Source organism: Budorcas taxicolor, chromosome 23 (genome assembly GCF_023091745.1).
Source record: "Budorcas taxicolor isolate Tak-1 chromosome 23, Takin1.1, whole genome shotgun sequence".
Lineage (NCBI taxonomy): Eukaryota > Metazoa > Chordata > Mammalia > Artiodactyla > Bovidae > Budorcas > Budorcas taxicolor.
Window position 1 is genome coordinate 24,035,299 of NC_068932.1, and position 19,555 is coordinate 24,054,853.

Consider the following 19,555-nt stretch of genomic DNA (forward strand, 5'->3'; position numbering starts at 1 on the left):
GGAGGGAGTGGCCGGCTCAGGCCCACCCCAGCATCTAGGATCCCACTGGCTGGCTCACACCCACAGCACTTGCAGTCCATAACTTACCTCAGTGCCTCATCTTCCTTTAGGGCAGGGCTGTGGAAGGGCTGGTCATACACTTTCCTGTAGATGGCAGGCAGCTCCAGCATCCTTGCGATCTGAACGTTGCACACTGGGTCATCCACTTTATCTAACGAGCCATGGAAACAACACTGAGATTAGCTCTTTCCGAAGTCCAGACTGCTGCTGGGGCAACAGTAAATGGGGCCCTTGGTGGGCCTTCTTCCTTATGGATGCCCAGGATCACAGTCTAGAAGCAAGCACTAAATGGTCTCCGGCCATCCCATGAGAGGGGAGGCGATGCCCGGAATGTCACAGACATGACCAGAGTAGACCAAGGTGAGGGAAAGCATGCAGACATGTTCAAGCATCTGGGACAGTGGCGGATGACTGGGGCTGTCCTTGAGATTTCCAAGTGCAAACCAGCCAGATCAGTGCAAAGGGCATGGCTAAGATGACAAAGCACTGTCATGCTTCCGATTAGCTGACTTCCTCAGTGGTGCTCCAGAAATCTCCCGTCATTTTCAAGACTATGAACGCTCTTCCCCAAATGGATTCACACTAAAAACTTCAAAGTATTTTAGAGACTCTACTATGTTGTCCAAATAAAGTCAGCCATATATGATAAATCACTTATTTTCTTTCCCAATTTATTTAAAGTTACTTCTCTTCAAAATAAATAAATGCTGATTTTCTTAACGAATCATGTTGCAAATACAATTTTTTTCTTTCAAGCTTTTTATTTGAATTTTTCAGATTTGACTTTTTACTAAATTAGCTTACTGGACACATATACAAAACAACAAGCAATTGGGCAGAGATACTGAATGCTTACAATAAGTTGTGGCATGAATCTCTCGCTCTCCTCTGAACATGCGGATGTGGCCTCTGACCCGGATAATGTCCCCAATTTCTAACTTTGCTCTCTGTGCAGTGGTCTCTTGCAGCTTCTTAAGCTGAGAGGTTAAGCTCAGCTCTCTTGCACTTGGAGCGGCTGTAGCTGTTAGGGCCAGAAGGAAATACACAACACGATCACTCCACCATCTTTGGGAGAGAGCTTGGGGTAAGACAGACACAAAACATTTATTTATTCTACTTCTGATTGATTGCTCGACTGTAGGAAATCTGAGTCATCCTTCAAAATCCTCTACTGAATAAAAGGCATAAGCTGTAATTATTCAAAGGTCTGGGTGATGGGAACAGAGTCTGGTGGGAGGCTGGACAACCCAGTGTCCAGTGTCTTCTTTCCTCCCCCAGCATCACCTGTGCAAAAGGCTTGAGCTGAATTCTGTGTGAGTTCAGCTGGGTTTGGTGGCAATAGCTCATAAACAACCCTTGAAAAGTGTCCTTGCAGGGAGACAGAATATTGGCCTGAGGGGAAAGGGGCCCAGGAGTCTCCATTCGCAGTTGTTTATGGGGAAGGCAAATCTGCCCAAGGCTGGTGTTCCACTGAGGTACTCAATACCCTAATCTCTCTCACTTCTCTTCTTTGTTGAGTAACTAGGCTGACTTCTTGCTCTCTCCTGCTTTTGCTCACTTCCTTACACACAAACACACACACACACACACGAACACTCACTCACACCACTTAAAACTATAAATTTAAGCAACTTCAAGAATTTTCCTGCCAGTGCAGGAGATGCAAGAGACAGAGGTTCTGTCCCTGCATCTGGAATATCCCCTGCATGAGGAAATGGCAACCCACTCCAGCATTCTTGCTTGGGAAATCTCATGGACAGAGGAACCTGGAGGGCTACCATCCATGGATTTGCAAAGAGTCAGACACAGCTGAGTGACTGAGCAAGCAACTTTATGGTGAAAACAACCCAATGCACACTCAATTCTAAATAATTTCCATCACTTGAATTTACTTCCAAAATGTATTAGTTAAATAATGAAAATCAGAATAGCCATGACAGGTATAGCCAGTGCTGTTCTGAAGACTTCATAACCTATCAGCACATCTAATCCTCACAACCACTCTTATTTATTATCAGCCCCATTTTACTAACGAGGAAACTGAGTTACAGAGACGTCAAACAACTTGCCCGCAGTAAAACGACTGGTTAGCAACAAAGCTGGAGTGTGAACTCAGGCAGTCTCTAACCCCAGAGCCTTCCTGCTTATTCTTTATTCTCAGCTGCTTGTGCCATGAATATACTCATATTTTCCATAGTTACAGCTAGTGTGTATCAACAATTTTGTGTTGTTTTTCTGACTAGCATCACTTCAAATACACACATGTATCCACAATCCAGCATTTGAAATAACAACATAGCATTCCGGCATGTTCATACGCCACCGTTTCAGATGGTCTCATGAGATATTTCCTCTTTCTGCTTTTGTACATTTTTTTTGTTTTGGTTTTTATCACTAGCCCTGTACAGGGCTTTGAGGCCACCACTTGGGTAATGGAGTCAGACAGACCTGGCTTGAACGTCAGGTCACTTCCTGTTAGCTGTGTGACCCTGGGCAGGCTGCTTAACCTCACTGTACCTGTTCCCTCAGTTCTGTTGTGGCCCTAACAGTCCCTCTCACACATGGGACTTGTTGTGTATGGTCTTAGTTAATCCTTACATCATGAGCTTTAGCATAATGCTAGATCCACCACAGGAAACATTCAAAAAATGTCAGATACTTAAGAAAAATGAACAATTAGGCCCTCAAGACAAAAAATTGTGCTTTCCTTGGGGTCTTTCATTGGGGATTACTGGATAGAAAAGGACAAACAGGTTTAGAGTTCATTGCATACTATCAGAATGTTTGTCAGAAAACAAACAAACAATCACCATTCTTCTTTTACAAAGTGTCACCAGCAAGGCATGTAGCCTTATGGCTCCTACGCTGGCTTCAGTCATTTGGGTTTCTAACACCTTAAAAAGCATATAATGATTCTATAGCATTTCATTTGCTTTTAAATTGCCAGACAGACTATGTGTTTTTATATAAGATGATCTACTCTCTGCATTTCTTCATGCATAAGCCCTTCATCTCTTTTGAACATTTTATGTTTATTTCTGAAAAAAAATGCAGGGAAGCTTTATCAATAATGCTTATTACATCCCTTCTCCACATTCCAGTGCTTTTTTTAAATGTTTATTTGATTTCATTTTAATACATAAAATTTTGAAAAAATTGTTTATCTCTTGTCACCAGTGATTGCTTTCTTTGTTTTAACAGCTAAACATATATAAGAGCTTAACATAGATTAGCCCCATACTTATTATGATAAATACATAACTCTATCTTCTTTGGGTTATTTTATGTAAGTTGCAGGACAGTGGTCACAGTTACCTCTTTTTAAATATTGTTATCAACCTGAAAATTTCCAACCAACACATCAACCTGAACATCAACAAATAACATTTGTTAAATGCTTACTTATTTCCTATTGTTGTATTATTTCTGCTTTGTCATATACTAGGGTTCCTATAATAGAATGAATAATAGTCTGTTGATCAAATTTTCTGCTTTTTAATCTAATACAACTGAGATAACCATGGCTCTGTAATGTACAAAGGCATTACTTTTCTCTTAATACACTGACTATACTAAGGGAAAAAGCAACCCAAAGAGCTCGGAGAACTCTGTGTAGACCAGTAACCAATAGCTTGGAATCTAGACACAATCAGTTTAACGTTACTCAACTTACTGGGTTTCTTCAGAAAATACCCATGTATTTCTTTTTAAAAGGTTATTCTGTCTAGGTTTCTATCTTTAAGTCCTCTTCTATTTAGGCTGAATTTTAAACATATTTATAAATTTCACTGCCATGATTCAGATGTTATAGGTAATAATAAATGATTCATATAGCACTGCTGAAATGATCAGACTGAGAGCTGGTCTGAGAAAAAGAGGCTCAGCTTTCATTTAAAGGGTGAACCAAATTGCTGAAAGAACAGCCCAAGCTGTGTAATTTAATGAGTATAATGAGATGGTTGGAGTCTGACAATTTCATTTTAAGTAGCCTATTCCACTCCGAAAGATAAATCCCCTTTAAAATTCTAATATTAAATGCCAAGCTTTCTTAACTTTTCTCATAAGCTGAGTCCAAATGGTACATTCAATGTGACATTTATAAGAGTTGATATTATATTTTTACCCAGATACCAACTGGAACATGATTTCTGACTTAGACTAAATTTTGTTTAAAAAAATTAGTCTTCAATGGCCACTTTCCAGTGGAAAGCTTTAAAACCGAGGGCAATTAAGTTAAAAGGACAGAATGGGCTAGTTGGGAACAATTTTAAAATATCACTTCATATATAACATGATGAGGATCACTTTCAGGCTTTCTCCTTGTACCCTTACCCTCACTTTTTATTCTCAAAGCAATTTCTAATTAAGGCTACCAACTGTGACTACTCATCTATTGGTCTACTTACAGTTATTTTTAAAATCTCACTTTCAGTATTAATAGACATTTTATCTTAAAAATTACTAAGAGTTACATAATATATTTGATGATATGATGTATTTTTTAAAAAAACAGTTGATTTTAAAAATGAAAACAATGTCTAAAAACAGCAGTGTATCAATGACAGCCCATGGACCAAATCCATCCACAATCTGTTGTTATAAATAAAGTTTTATTGAAACACAACCATGACCCTTTGTTTATGTACTACCTGTAGTCACTTCGGTGTTACAGTGGTGATGTTGAATGGTTGAGATGCAGACCATTGGGCCCACAAAGCAGAACACAATTATTGTCTGGCCCTGACAGAAAAAGCATGCTGACCCTCAGTCTAAAACCAGCACATTGAAACTACCCCTTCTGATTGAAGATCGTGACAATACAACCACAAACCTGAAAGTAATTTTAATACCCTGGACATACATGAAAATTCAAATATCTGATTGTTTCATAGGTCTATTTCATACCTTATGACGCATCTGCATAAAAACCTGTTGTCTCCCTTCATTTTTTTTTTAAAATCCACAAAGCTTCCTCAGCTTAGTATTACCACTGATACAAATGTTCCCAAATTAGGAAATGGGAATATCAAAGTTATAGGAAAACGATGGTCAAATTCTAAATGTAAATACATCCAAAAATTAAGCAAAGGAGCATCCCTGCTGGTCAGTAGAGTCTAAGTAGGGAGGTGAGATTCTGACAGGTAATGTCAGGGGTAAAAAAGAGAATAAACTACTCCAAATGTTATACATTCTCACCATGTATGACAGAAGGACACAGATAGCACATGTTAGATATCAGAGCTGGCAATATTTACTGAATAACCCCAGTGCACACGGCACCATACTGCACATGCTGCAGCAAGAGAGAAATAAGAAATAAGCGAAGTTTCCATCGCTTCTCTAGAACCAAAAATGATCACCACTATTGTATAATACATGTATTTTTTTAATATTATGAATTTAAGCAGCTCACAAACTACCTAAGGACTACTAAAACATATTCAAGAAATTCCAAAAGATGTTTCAGTTAGAGCCAATGAGTTCAATACAATTTTAAAGTTCTTCCTTAGTTTGTATTATTTAATGGCTAACTTCAAAGGAATCCTATCTTACCTTCTCATCAGTCTTAGAACTCCTGGTATGTCTGTATGAATAAGCTAGAGATTTCAGAAAACCCAGATCATGTGAACATAGAAGCCAGTGGCAACCATATCAGGGCCAAGGCTTTCAAAAGAGCATTGGTCAAATGATACATCCAGAGCAAGGGGATTCTCACCTGATCAGCAATTAGGCTAAAACATCTTGACTTTTATAATAACTGGATGGTAAAAATGAAATGCTGAAACTTCTAGTTATCTATTCACATTCCTATAGGCTTAGGAGGAAGTGAGCACCAAAGAAATGGAAGCAAGAAAAGCAATGGGCTCCCCTATATCAGTTTACAGAGCACCCAAAGTTCTGGGTATAGTGCTTCAAGTTATCAGTGTAATTCACTAATGGACAAATATGAAAATTAGCACTACCGCTGTTCCCCTGAGCTAGCTTGAGTTACATCTGTTGGTCAGCTGTAAAAGTAAAGTGAAGTGAAGCGGAAGTCACTCAGTCGTGTCTGACTCTTTGTGACCCCACGGACTATATGGACTATACAGTCCATGGGATTCTCCAGGCCGGAATACTGGACTGGGTAGCCTTTCCTTCTCCAGGGGATCTTCCCAACCCAGGGATCAAACCCAGGTCTCCTGCATTGCGTGCAGATTCTTTACCAGCTGAGTCACAAGGGAAGCCCCATAAAAGTAAAGAAGCATGGCAAATAAAATTACCTGATGAGGATTTGGTATTATTCAGCGTTTTCCAGCAGATGCAGTTTATAACTCCAGTGCTATCATCCACTGCAATAGAAGTGTCAAAGAGTGAACAGAGATGTGGGCCATTACTAGTAAATTACCACACTGCCATTACATTCAGCCGAACTGAAAGATGACATTTTTCAATAGCCTGGTTAGGCAAATCCCTGATCAAACTTTTTTTCCACCCTTAGAAATAACTGCTTACCACACCCCAGTGGGAACTGATTCTCTGGAATGTCAATGTAATACATGAGCCCAGCAGAATGTAGTCAACGTTTCTCTTGCCCTATCTCAAGGGTATTAACTTCTGCCCAGGCCTTATCACTGCAGGGGATGTAAGGAAAGCTAAGCATATCACAGAGAGCCATGTTTTACTTTCACGATACAACATAATTATATCTTGGTCACACAAACAGTACTGGTCTGGCTTATTTTATCCACAGTGCAAAAGAAAAATAAAAGAATTTCCATTGGACTTGGATTTACAACTGCAGAGAAATTTAGAGATGTTTGATCAGGGATGGTAAGTGTTTCTCTTTGCTTAATTTCTGACAATCTCAGAACAGAGACTGATCAATAAGGGGTCAGTGGGCTAAATGATTTTTTAAAAAAACCAACAGCTAGACTGTTAAAAAAGTACACTATGTAATACAGAAGAAATGCATGGCAAAATCTTTTTATTGCTGATTTAAATCTGTGTTGAAAGCAGAATCTGAGAAGACTTCTTAAACTAAATTCTAGATGGATTTTATCTTATTAAATATAATACAGGCAAACTTCAGAAGATGAGAAGAAAATATGGGTGAATACTTTCAACCCTGGACTTAGAGTTGGTGGGGGGAAGACTTCTTTAAGCAGACCTGAAAATCAGAATTCATTAAAAAAAAAAAAAAATCTGATATATTTGAACAACTAAAAACTAATACTGTATAGCAATTTTACAAATGATGGGGTTAATATCTTAATATATAAAGAAATCACAGAAACTAATAAGGAAAAGATCAAGACTATAAGAGAAAAGGTAGCAAAGAAAAAAAATATGCCATTCATGAAAGGTATAAAAGGTATTAAAAAAGACATATGTCAGTATGCTAAATTACTAGTTACCAGAAAAAAAAGAAGAAAATTTAAATGATTTCTCAACTACTAGAATGACAAACATTAAAAATACTGATACCCTCACATGCTGTTAGTGTAATGTAAATTCACACCAAATTTCTAAAGATATTAAGTTTGGAAATGTGTATCAAATTTGGACCCAACTGAGTGCCTTTCAGTTTTACAGTCACTGCTGTTAAAAGTTATCTCACTGTAAAATAGAAATGATATAGACATATATGTAATCTAATTTGTATAAAATATTAGTCTGTTTTGATAGAAATGATCTTAAGACACTAAATATTTATAAAAGTTTCTTTTGGAGAATACAGAAGGAACCCCAAAGTCAATGTATACATTGACTGTAAGCTTAATTTCAGGAATATTAAAACGAGAAAGAAATATGCGTAATAGCAATGAGGAAAGAAGGAATATTTATGTCTCTTCATATTGCGCTCAGTCATGTTGGACTCTGTGGCCCCATGGATTGTAGCCTGCCAGGCTCCTCTGTCCATGGAGTTTTCCAGGCAAGAATACTGGAATGGGCTGCCACTTCCTACTCCAGGGGGTATTCCTGACCCAGGGATCAAACCCGTGTCTCTCACGTCTCCTTCACTGGCAGGTGGATTCCTCACCGTTAGCGCCACCTGGGAAGCCCCGCTTCTTATTAGGAACATGTTAAACATATAGGAAGGATGTTCACCCAAACACTGACACTGTTTTTGTCTGATTTATAGATTTTCACAGGAATTTTATGAAAATTTATTAAAATTTCCTCTGGCTTTAAATTTTATCTTATAATGAGTATCATTTTAAGAAGCAAAAAAAAAAAAATCAATAAAATATATGGCACTTCTAGGCAACACTACTTTTCTGGCCAGTTTAAAACTCTTGATTTACTATGTTAAGTAAAAAAATATTAGCACTCGAGCATTTGTCCTAGAAAATGTGAGGTCATTCTGGTCTTAACTATAGTCTCCCTGGATTCTAGGTCTGAGCTTGAGTTGCTGCCAGGTGCTGTGTGTGCTCAGGATCCCCCCACCAAACTCTCTGACTTCCTGGTTTGTAACCTCTCCTGGCAGACCCCATCCCGACGCCCTGAGGTCTCGCTGCGGGAACGCCCTAGAAGGGGAGGGTCCCTACAGTGTTGGGCAGTCTTTCCACACTGGGCGGCATGACCTGGGCTGCTGACCTTTTGTTTCAGCCATGGGACGAAAATCGGGCTAAGCAGGAAGCAAATTGAGCGTATAGGAGTGGGGTGAGTCAGGAGGAACAAACAGGACCTGGGACAGCAGGAGTGGCCGCCTGGCAAGTAGCCCGAGAGCCAAGCTGGGCCTAAGAATGTCAGGGAGTGTGTAGCTCTCTCTTGAGCAGGCCTCCCAAGAATTAAAGTCGCAGAAATGTTTCTACTTTCAACCTTCAAATGCTTTTCATGTCCCCACAAACCACAAATGTGTCACACTCTCACGATATCCAGTCTAAGAGAAATGGTTATTGGGGAAGAAGCAGCCATATCACCTTCATCTTTTCATAATGAGAAAAGGGGTTAGATGAAGCCCTTTTAGGTCAGAGGCACTATATCTGGCCTTGTTCTAGAGCCAGGACTAATGTTCTCAAATAGCCACATTTTGACCTAAAAATCAGAAAATTAAAAACCAGATGCAGGGACTTCGCTGGTGGCCCAGTGGTTTGAACTCCACGCTCCCAAGCAGAGGGCCTGGGTAGTTTGATCCCTGGTCAAGAAACTAGATTCCACATGCCATAACTAAAATAAAAAAAAAGGATCCTGCACACTGCAAATAAGACCTAAGTCAAATAAACAGAAGTTAAAAAAAAAAGATGCAGCTGATCTTTTACGGGGAGGGACGTAGGAGAGAGAAAAACCACATTTGAGTTATACAGAGACTACACAGCACACTGGAGTCAGTAAAGAGATTGGATCATCGGTGGAACCTTGAACAAATAACTGAGCTTTAGTTTTCTCGTCTATAAAATGGCAATAATATCTGCCCTTTCTACTTCAAAAGATCAGGACGAGAACAACATGAAATTATGCATGTAGAAGTGCTCTATAAACTGAAAGATACTAATATTTCATCACTGGTACTTGGAGAGGAAGTACTATAATGTCTTAGAGATACGGTACGAGCCAGCAGTTGAGAATGCTACAGGAGCTTGGTGAATGTTTATTGAACTGTCTGGAGAAAAAGAGAACCAGTATCTTTGGTAAAATAAGGCAGAGAAGAGATCCAGGATGGGGATATACGACGATGATCTATTTTAGAGTTTAAAAAAACATATGCAGGCTGGGAAAAAGCAGAGAGTGAGAGAAATCTCCCCTCTCACATGTCATAAGCACAAGACAATCATCCCTAGGAAAATGAATATATGTTGAAGAAACTGTATCTGTAAATTTTCAGCCACACACAGACAGTCAAGGGGATGTTCTTGGTCACCTAGTTCAACTATCTTCTGTTTTCCCCTCAAGCAGAACAAGAATGCAAATCCAAGTCAGTACAACAAAAAGTGACAAAGTCAATTACAGCGAAGGTTTGGAATTCAAAGTTAAGCTTCCCACAAAACATTTAGCTTGGCCTCTGAACTATGAGAATGTTAGACAATATATTAAAATGATTACATTAAATTCAATGAAAAAAAAAATTAAGACCCGTGACGCTAAAATCATATTCTAACAATTTGCTGGTGTTCAAACTATATAGAAACCCTTTATTTAGTTTCTGTCATCATAAGGGAAGGGAAATTTTCTGATGACCCAAAGGTGTAAAGAATATTTACACCTTTGCGTACCAAAATGTTTTTTTAAAAAACTGTTTTGGATATAAATCTTATAAATTATTTTTCATCTCTCCCCATCTTCTTTAAGTCTACTTTAATGTTAGTCTGGCCTTCTTAAAGGTTATCAATATAAATGTATACTACCATCCTCTGCTATTTATAGCTATGCCCTAGGCATCAGGTGTCTGTCCCTGATCAGCCAGTGACCCTGGACTGCATTTTAATTCTTCTGTCTCCCAGCTCCCCAACAACTGTCACCTGACAGTATTCATCAGTATCATTCCTGTTGCTTCATTTGACACTTAGTCCAGGTTGGTGGCTGCAAATGGTTAGAGGCCAAGTACACAGAGTTTGTGAGAGACTGCTGCTCTGAAAGGCTGGGGTTTCTTTAGATTCAATGTCCAGCTAAGTGTGGTCCTTCCACACAAACTCAGTGTCAGACACAACTGTTCTTACCTCCATAACTGTAGAATGCATCTTTTTCTCTCACTCCAATTACGGTTCCTAAGATATCCACCTGTTTTATTGGATGCCCATTGTAAAAAAATACACCTGAAATTAAAGGGAAGAAGAAGACAAAGTCCATATAATGTATGATGACGTTTTCTGCTTCAGTAAATGTTAACTGTGTCAGAAACTCAGTGGCATGCTGCTTGCTAAAATTTCAGATGTAAGAATCGGCTATTGACCAATGCCAAGCCCTAAGAAATGCAGGTGTCTTTTCCTCAAGGGTTATAAATGAAAGTTTGGTTTTTAAGAAGCTCGTGCGAGTACAGAAAAGAGAAAACCAATACTGCCCAACTACATCTGGTTAATCTCTCCACCGGTGACAATGAAATGCACCTCCCTGTAGAACTCTCATAAGGCCATAAAGACGGCCATCGTATTATAAGACCTGACACAGTACTTATGTTTTGAGGGACTGGAAAAGGAAAGAGAGAGCAAACCACCAGAAAGGCTTCTTTGGCTTTTATAGGAAACCAGTCATCATTTCTACGAATTAGCGGTAGCTTTTTTTTTTTTTTAAGAAAAAGAGAAGATAATTAGGTTACAAAACATGACCCTTTGGGGTCAGCAGCAGATTACAACTCAAAAACTTCTCTTTTAAAAACTCTACTTCCAAAGCTTAGGCAACAGACAGATGCCAGCAGGAAGGTTCCCCCTGAGAAACTCGCCAGGAGAAACCTGAGAGGGAGAACCCTACCCCCCAACAACCAGAGGCCTTTTCTGGACTCAGTGACAGAGACGGAACAGAGAAGGAGACTCCTGGCACTGGTGAGTCCCCCATTCCCACCTGAGGCTCCAGTGCTGGCCCACCTCCTGGGGAACCCCCAACATCCTTACCTGAACTGCCTATTTGAGCTTAAGCTACCTGCACTGGGTTCCTATCACCTGCAGCTGAAGAGTCTGCCTTAAAATCTTCCCTAGCCTCTTTTTTTTTCCTCCCTATGAAGACTGAATTCTTTACTTTCAGAAAGAGGCTATAAACTTAACCGGTGACTTCCTTTTCAAATACATACATGAACTGTAAACAAAGACTCAGTTATCACTTCAGCATTTGGCCACCCTCACTCTCTCTGGTTCTTGCCAAGCCTGCTCAGAGCTTATCTTCTCCGCATCCCCTGGGGGGAGGGAGCCCTGCACTGAACTCTGAAGCCCTTCAGAAACCCCCAGAATGACTTCACTGATGGTTCTCGTTTCCCACGTGGATACAGGGGCTGGGAACCTGTCACCCGTGGTTGAGTCCCTGGGTGGGAGATGGACAAGGAGACTCGGAGCCTCAGTCAGCCTGAGATTTTAGGAGAGGGAGACATGGTTTGAAGGTGTCAAATGTAGCCGAAAGAAGGGCCATCTCCCTCGCAGGGGCAGACTTCTGAAGATGACTTAGCAGACTGGAGAGCACGTGCAGAGGGCAACCTTGGGGGCCGAGAGCTGAAGTGGCAGGGCCACATGGGCTAAGGAGCCTGGGTCCCTGGGTCACTCCTGGAACAGAGTCGCTTCCCTCTAGGAACACCTGGATTGAACAGGGTTGAACTGACTCCACGGAAAATCCATGAAATCTCCAGAGTAGGGCAGTTCCTGAATGACTTCTGAGTTCTCACCATTGAAATCCACTGATGAGCTGTGGGGAGACCGTCAGTCCCCCGGCCCTGCCTGCCTGCACTGACCAGACACAAAGGAGAGAGTGCGCCTTCGGAGGTGGCCAGGTCCCACAGGACCTTTGCTGGCAGGTTCAGGCTTCCTGTGGCAGAAGGGAAGTTTAAATGAGGGGGTGGGGCATGGCATCCTCTGCACCACCACCGCGCCAGGACACGCTCACACGCAGACAGGGGGCATGACAGCAGACCTTGCTTTCATCCAGCTTTGCTGTAGGGCCGGATGGGGGTGATGGTGACCAGAGTGCCAGACTGGTCTCTGGCTGTGGTCAGCCCTTTCTGCTTCCCCAAATGCCCCGGACTCTCTATTTGAGTACTGAGCAGAGCTAACTTAGGGAGAACTCTCTAAAGCCTGACTGGCCTCTCCCTCCCCCAACCTAACTGAAGGTCGGTCCTGGTTGTCAGGCTTTAGAAACGGTGCGCTCCTGGTGCCATCAGAGACGCAACAGCCCACCAGGTTGGCTGTGGCTCCCAGGACACCAGCAGTTAAGGGCAGAGCCATGGAGCCTTGTGGATCCCTGGAGGGCCTGCTGCCTGCCCCTGAAATGTCTTTCCAGCTGGCCTTGAAGCCACAGAAGTTTGAAACAAGCCCCAGGACTCTTTGGGTCTTCCTGGGATACCCTGGTATGTATTGCTATGGTGGTTTTTATAATGAAGAGTGGATATATTTTAAGAAGGGGAGAAGCGCCAGCCAAAAGGTGTTCCACCTGGGCTGAAGTACATGGAAAAGGCAAGAACATGGAGAATACAGGATTGAAGACACAAAGCCAACCAAGTTCTCAAGTCACCTGGGGTGGATGCCAGTCCTCTGACATTACCAACTCTGGATGGGGCAACAATTAAAAAAATCTGAACAGGTCTCCATTTGAGGACACAGTAGGCTTTCTTGAAAACAGAAAAGAGCCCCCTAAACTTTCATATCATAGACTGCCAATGCTTGTCTTCAAGGCCAAAGTTACTCAAAGATGCAAAATAACAAGGAAAAACATAAAAGCAAGATAGAACAGTGAAGGACACATATAGCAGAAAATAACAGATGGTTTGAGTAAAATCACTCAGAGAAAACTGTTTGAAGAGGAAATACACTGCTTGGAAGTAGAGAAGGAAGTTCCCCCAGCGCATAGAAACTCAGATGATACACTTCAGAAGCACAACCTCCACAAGAAGGAGGAGGACATTGAAAAAGCGATGGAGAGAGCCACTTCCTTCTCTCAACACCAAGTCTCTTCTGTGAGAAAAGGAATTTGGATGGCAGCTCGATGGACCGAGAGAAAGCCTGAGGAGCAAAGAAAAAAATCACAACAGATACTAGCTGACAATGAGTTTAACCTGCAGCCTTTGTGAAGTGGGCCTTTCACTCCTGCTGCCTTTGCTCCACACGCGGCTCCCAGAGCCCCAACCACCTCAGGGGATCCATTACCTGGATCGTCAGGTCCCCAGGAAGGAGGACGGTCATGCTGGGAGGGCTCAGGGACCCAGGGTCACAGGCAGCTTCGATTCAGCTTTCACAGCAATGACCTGAACAGGCACACCCACTGCGAGACATCGGCTTTTATTCTCTTTTTTAAAAGCAACTTTTTGTTGGTCTTGTTGTTGTTCAGTCACTCAATAGTGTCTGGCTCTTTGAGACCCCTGTGGACTGCTGCACGCCAGGCTTCATCATCTTCCAGAGTTAACGCACATCCATTGAGTTGATCTAACTGCTGTTATTTAATTGATGCTACAAATACTCTTCCCTGGTGGCTCAGCCGGTAAAGCGTCTGCCTACAGTGCGAAGGAAATGGCAACCCACTGCAGTACTCTTGCCTGGAAAATCCTATGGACAGAGGAGCCTGGTAGGCTACAGTCCATGGTGTCACAAAGAGTCGGACACGACTGAGTGACTTCACTTCACAAATACTCTTACTGAAGTCTGATAGCATTAAAATGTCTAAAGATAATATTTTTAAAAAAATACATTATTCATTTAATATAATTCTTATAAATACATTATATCCATGTCATTCGGTCTTCAATTAGATAATATAAGCATCATATTTTATTCAAATGAAAGATTCTCTATTATTTTATCCCATCAGTAAAGCTTGATATAGATAAAGAAATTCAGAATAATAAAGGCCATTTCTGTATGTTATGATCTGTAACAAACCAAACCAAAACCCCAAACCTAAACAACATCATCACCATAGTCAAACTTCACGACATCCTATCAGTTTAACCCTAAATTCATAGGTTAATTTAGGGGAGCTGACAATTGGCAACCATTTTGCAAGACAATTCTGATGCTGACTAGCCAGAGTAAAGTTGAACTTCACAGGTTAAGGACAGAGTCTCTCCCGTAAGAGACTCTCACTTCAGGCACCAGCCCCAGGTTCGAGGTGCCTCAGGCCATGCACACTTCTGACCAACTGGCTACAAACACCCTCCACGGCAAACATAGGTCTGATACTTTAATAGAATGACACACGGGACTCGGGAAGGTGCTCTACTTAGGACTACAGTTACGGGACTCGGGAAGGTGCTCTACTTAGGACTACAGTTTTATAATGAAGGGGACAAACCGGGACCAGCCAAAGGAAGAGATACATTGGACAAGGTCTGGGAAAGTCTAAGCATAAAGCTGCCGGGTCCTCAGGACACATCGCCTTCACACATTGATATATGATTACCAACCAGGAAAGCTCACCCAAGCCTCACTGTCCAGAGTTTTAATGAGGATTTCATTACACAAGCCAGACTGACTCAATCACTGCCCACTTGACAACTCAATCGCCAGTCCCCCTCCCCTCCCACAGGGTTGGATTGATGTCACCTGGCTCAAAACCAACCCTCTTAATCACCTGGTTGGGTTTTCAGGCCTGAAAGGCCCCCACCCTGAAACTACCCAGGGGCCCAGCATGAGGTACCTTATTAGCATAAACTCAGCCGGTTCAAGGAGTCCACCATGAATAACAAAAACACTATCATTCCAGAAATCCAAAGATCTTCCAGGAGCCTCCCACAAAGGCCACCCAAATTCTTCATTATACATTTGTTTCTTTTTTTTTAAGTCATTTTTTGGTTAACTTTTGTTATTTTAAGATATTCTTTGCTGTTTAAGCATTTCTAAATTTTATGCGGTCAAAATAAAAGTTTTTTTCTTTATGACAACCAAACCAAACACAACAACAGCAAAACAATACAAAACTAAAACCTAGACTAGTAGTTACTTCCCACCCTTCAGGATGCTATAGTCTAAAGAAGATCACTCTGTGAAATTAGTTAATGACTTCTTCAACCATGAAGTTTTGAAACCAAGCAGGGCCCTGCAGGGGCCCTCCTGGGTACAAAAGCATTTCTGTGTCTTTTTTTTTTTTTTTTTAAAAAAAAAAAGGTTTCAGCCTCCTAGACCTTCCCGGAGTTCCAAAGGGCAGATTCAAGCAGTTACTAATTAGGGGAGTGGGGGATGCAGAAGCAAAGCCCAAGCAGTCAAGAAACAATAGTGCCGCAAACAGAACAGACTCCCAGTTCCCCCTTCAGGGGTATACCTAACAACCTGATTCACATCTTTGAGTTCTTCTGCAGGCACTAAGAACCCCCACCCAGGATGATGGTAACTACAAGCTGAAACCCCAGAAGACTGGTCAGAACCAGGAGACTGATGATTGCGATTCCGGTAATAGCAGCCTGTTACCTGACCACCAACCAATCAGAAGAAAGTCATACACCCCGTAGCCCTCATTCCAAATGTTGCTTTTAAAAAACTCTTCCCTGAAAACCATGAAGGGAGTTTGGGTTTTCTGAGCCTGAGATGCCTGTTCTCCTTGTTTGGCCCTTATAATAAACTTTTCTCTGCTCCAAACCCCAACATTTTGGTTTCTTTGGTCTTGCTGGGCAAGCGGCACACAAACCCGGGTTTGGCAACAGTTTCGTTTTAAAAATGACATCTGAAATGTTACCCCCAGTGACATAACAAAGATCACTGGGAGCAGTTTTCCACGATGTGTTAATACATTATAAAGTCCTTCACCCACAGGAAGAGTTTGGCCCCTGTCGTGTTCCTGATACTTCCTTGAGCACCTACAGAAGATCTTTAAGCAAGACTGGCATTTGGTGCGAATTAATTTCTTCCCAAGGAGCTGAGTTATGAAGAATACCAGACTGGTCTGAGAAACAGACAACAGAGAGGAAGGATGGCTGCCTTCCAAGGAAAAAACCAGATCATTTCCAACAATACTTAGAAAATAAAGGTGTGGTGAAAAAATCTGTACAAAAACCTTTGGTATAAGGTCATCCAAATATATTGGTACTGAGCATGGGAAACACACAAAAACGTGGCCTCATTAAAATTGTACATACTTGAGATTCTTAACCACTTCTGACTCATAGCTTGCTATTCATTCAAAATAGCAAAGACAGTTTAATCAAACTTCTCATATAGCATAATAAACATGTGAAGATTCTTCCATAGTTATGTGAATTACTTATTATCCTAAACTATTTGCTGTACTTGGAGGTATGAAGATCCTATCTTTAGTGACCACCACTCTGATTTTAAAAATGATTTCTAACTTTATAATGTTTTGTTGCTCCAAATACTATGATTCTAGAGCCCGTTAGAGGCCAGGCACTGTTTAAGAGCTAGGATTACATAGATGAACAAGGCAGATGATGTCTTTCCTCTTGGGGAGTTTATATTATTTTGATTCTGATCTTGATTCTGATCTACTCAAAACAAAACCAAACTCCACAAGAAAATCAGGCACAGTTGATCCTCTCTTTACAAAGAAGACTCTTAAGCTTTACAGGTGAGTCACATACCCATACCCAGGCCAGGTAAGTGGTTAGAAAAAGAAGCAAGGCCTAAGTTTTCTACCACAAACAGGCCCAGAAAAAAACAACTGACCATTTTCAAATATGAAAGACCTCAAACCCAAGTAAAAACATTCTTTAGTACAAAGTTACTCCCCCAAACATCTATTTAAAAAAAGATTTAGATTGTTTTGAACTTGCACAGAAATGAACTTGTCTGAGGATGCAGGTTAGGTCAGTTTCAAAGCTGCAACTGGAAAGGTTCTTCTAAGCCCCTAAGCCCCAGATTTCTGCAGCCTTGGGGGAAGGGAGGGTGGGGTGCAGATGCAGCCCAGAGCAGCCACCTGGGTGACCAGCCACATACCTGGTACCTGGCCAGACTCCTTCAAGTCCAGGATATCCCTGATGTAGAGTTTTGCAAAGGCTAGAAACACAGGATCCAAACCCCACAAGAGGGAAGGAGTTTCGTCTTCACACTGGCTGGATTTAGACTCCATCTGGAGACTGGGCTGTGGCTTCCAGCCAGCCCTGAAAAGCTCAGCATCTAGACCCGAGATCTAGAAGGGAGACAAAAACCAGGACGCAAAGCTGGTAACTTGGGTATTGAAACCGTCACGGCCCCTAAGCTGTTCCCCGGGCGGGCATCCCGAACTCTGGGAGGGGTAAACCCAGGGGCCCGGGCCTGTCAAACTGCGCGCCAAGGGCTTGAGGAAGGAGGTGTTCCTCCAGTGAGGGCCCCTGAGTGCCTCAAGGCTTTTTCTTCTGCCCCACGGCAGTGTTTCTCCTTCTCCAAGGTACCCATTTCTAAATGGCTAAACACCAACTTTTCACTTGGGGGACATAAGGCCATAAATGCGTACCCCGAAACCGCTTTAATACGTGGGTTCCAGAGAGGAATGGGCACCCTCGTGGCCAGACACGAGAGGGGGCAGAGTGGGTGGGACCGTTTGTAGCTCGGCCCCTGCACCTTCCGGTGTTGGGGATGAGCCTGAGAAAGGGAGGAAAAGGAAACGAGAAACAGACCCGGTCGCGGCCCCTCCCGCCGCACCCGCGCCGTCGGCCCACAGGTCCTCGGAGCGCGCATGCCCGGCCCTTTCGGCACTCAGAGGCCGCGGGCGCTCAAAGCCTGGAGGTGGCGCCGCCAACCCCGCCCAGAGCAGAAGCGCTAGGTCGAAGTCACCTCCGGTGCTCCCCGCTAAGGAGTTGGGGGGTTGGGCCCGACACCCTCCCGCGCGCGGGACCTGCCACTGTGTCCCCGCCCAGGCCCTTCCTTCTTGCCGCCCAAGGCTCCGCCCCTTCCTAACGAGGCCGCGCCCACTCTGCCCGCGGCCACGCCCCATTTTGCATCCCAATGCGGCCTAGCCAGGTGCTCCTTGCCAGGTGGTGGCCGGCCTTGGCAAGGGCTATGCGGGGTGCATTGCTTCTAGCAGCGACTTTCTTGAGTCTCCGCGGAAGTGCAGAACCCAAATCTCCCAGGCCTGGAAGCTGGCCCTAAAACTCCTGCTGTCCAATCCCCGCCTTCTTAAGTCCCCCTTTCATCCCAACTTAGTGGTGGGACCCTGACCCATGACCTCCAAGAGGTTCGGACTGAATCAGACTTTTTTATTTCCTTCCCTGATATGTTAAACGAACAAATAAAGCAATGCCAAAAGCAGGGTTACATTGTGGTATTTTAAATATTTATTTACACTTGATTAATTATTTACTAACACACCCACCCTTTGATACTATACAGTCTCACTTTAGATAATGTTGGTACCTAAACTCGAGCTCTTGACTGAATGTGAGGCCTTGACTCTGCCGGAGACTAGCCTTCTTTGCAAGATCATGACAAAGTTTGTCTCCTTTCCTCTTATTCTGTGTGTACTCCAAAAACTGGCATTTTGGTAAATTATGGCCACCTTGATGGTGTCTGAAGCTCCAGCACTTTGGCCACCTCATGCGAAGAGCTGACTCATTGGAAAAGACTCTGATGCTGGGAGGGATTGAGGGCAGGAGGAGAAGGGGATGACCGAGGATGAGATGGCTGGATGGCATCACGGACTCGACGGACATGAGTCTGAGTGAACTCCGGGAGATGGTGATGGACAGGGAGGCCTGGCGTGCTGCGATTCATGGGGTCGCAAAGAGTCGGACACGACTGAACAACTGAACTGAACTGAACTGAACTGAACTGATGGTGTCTGTCCCCTGTAACCCCAATTAAAAGTGAGGAAAGATAGCCATGTTAGTCTCATAAATAAATAAGCCACATTATGACATTACTTGAGATGGCAGGAGTTCTTCCTAACTTACAAGGACTCTGTAAAATGGCAGAAGGGGTACAGGTCATGCTAGAAGGCCATTCCTACGGGAAATAAGTGGTGG

General features: G+C 42.7%; 1 protein-coding gene across 5 annotated transcripts in view; it reads right to left on the reverse strand.

Moving 5' to 3' along the window:
- The window catches only part of STN1 (STN1 subunit of CST complex), a 36,939-nt gene extending 18,516 nt beyond the window's left edge, over positions 1-18,423 (reverse strand). For 3 of the 5 annotated variants that reach the window (XM_052660928.1, XM_052660930.1, XM_052660925.1), the window contains exons 1-6: positions 18,212-18,423; positions 17,553-17,745; positions 10,698-10,793; positions 6,321-6,389; positions 917-1,081; positions 88-211 (exon numbers count right to left, since the gene is read on the reverse strand). In XM_052660928.1, coding sequence (XP_052516888.1) covers positions 88-211; positions 917-1,081; positions 6,321-6,389; positions 10,698-10,793; positions 17,553-17,685 — 587 coding nt within the window. In that variant the 5' untranslated portion in view covers positions 17,686-17,745; positions 18,212-18,423. Of the gene's footprint in view, positions 1-87; positions 212-916; positions 1,082-6,320; positions 6,390-10,697; positions 10,794-17,552; positions 17,746-18,048; positions 18,156-18,211 lie in introns of those variants that run through there. The other 2 variants (XM_052660927.1, XM_052660929.1) reach the window with 2 other exon arrangements.
- Between the last annotated feature and the right edge of the window lie 1,132 nt (positions 18,424-19,555).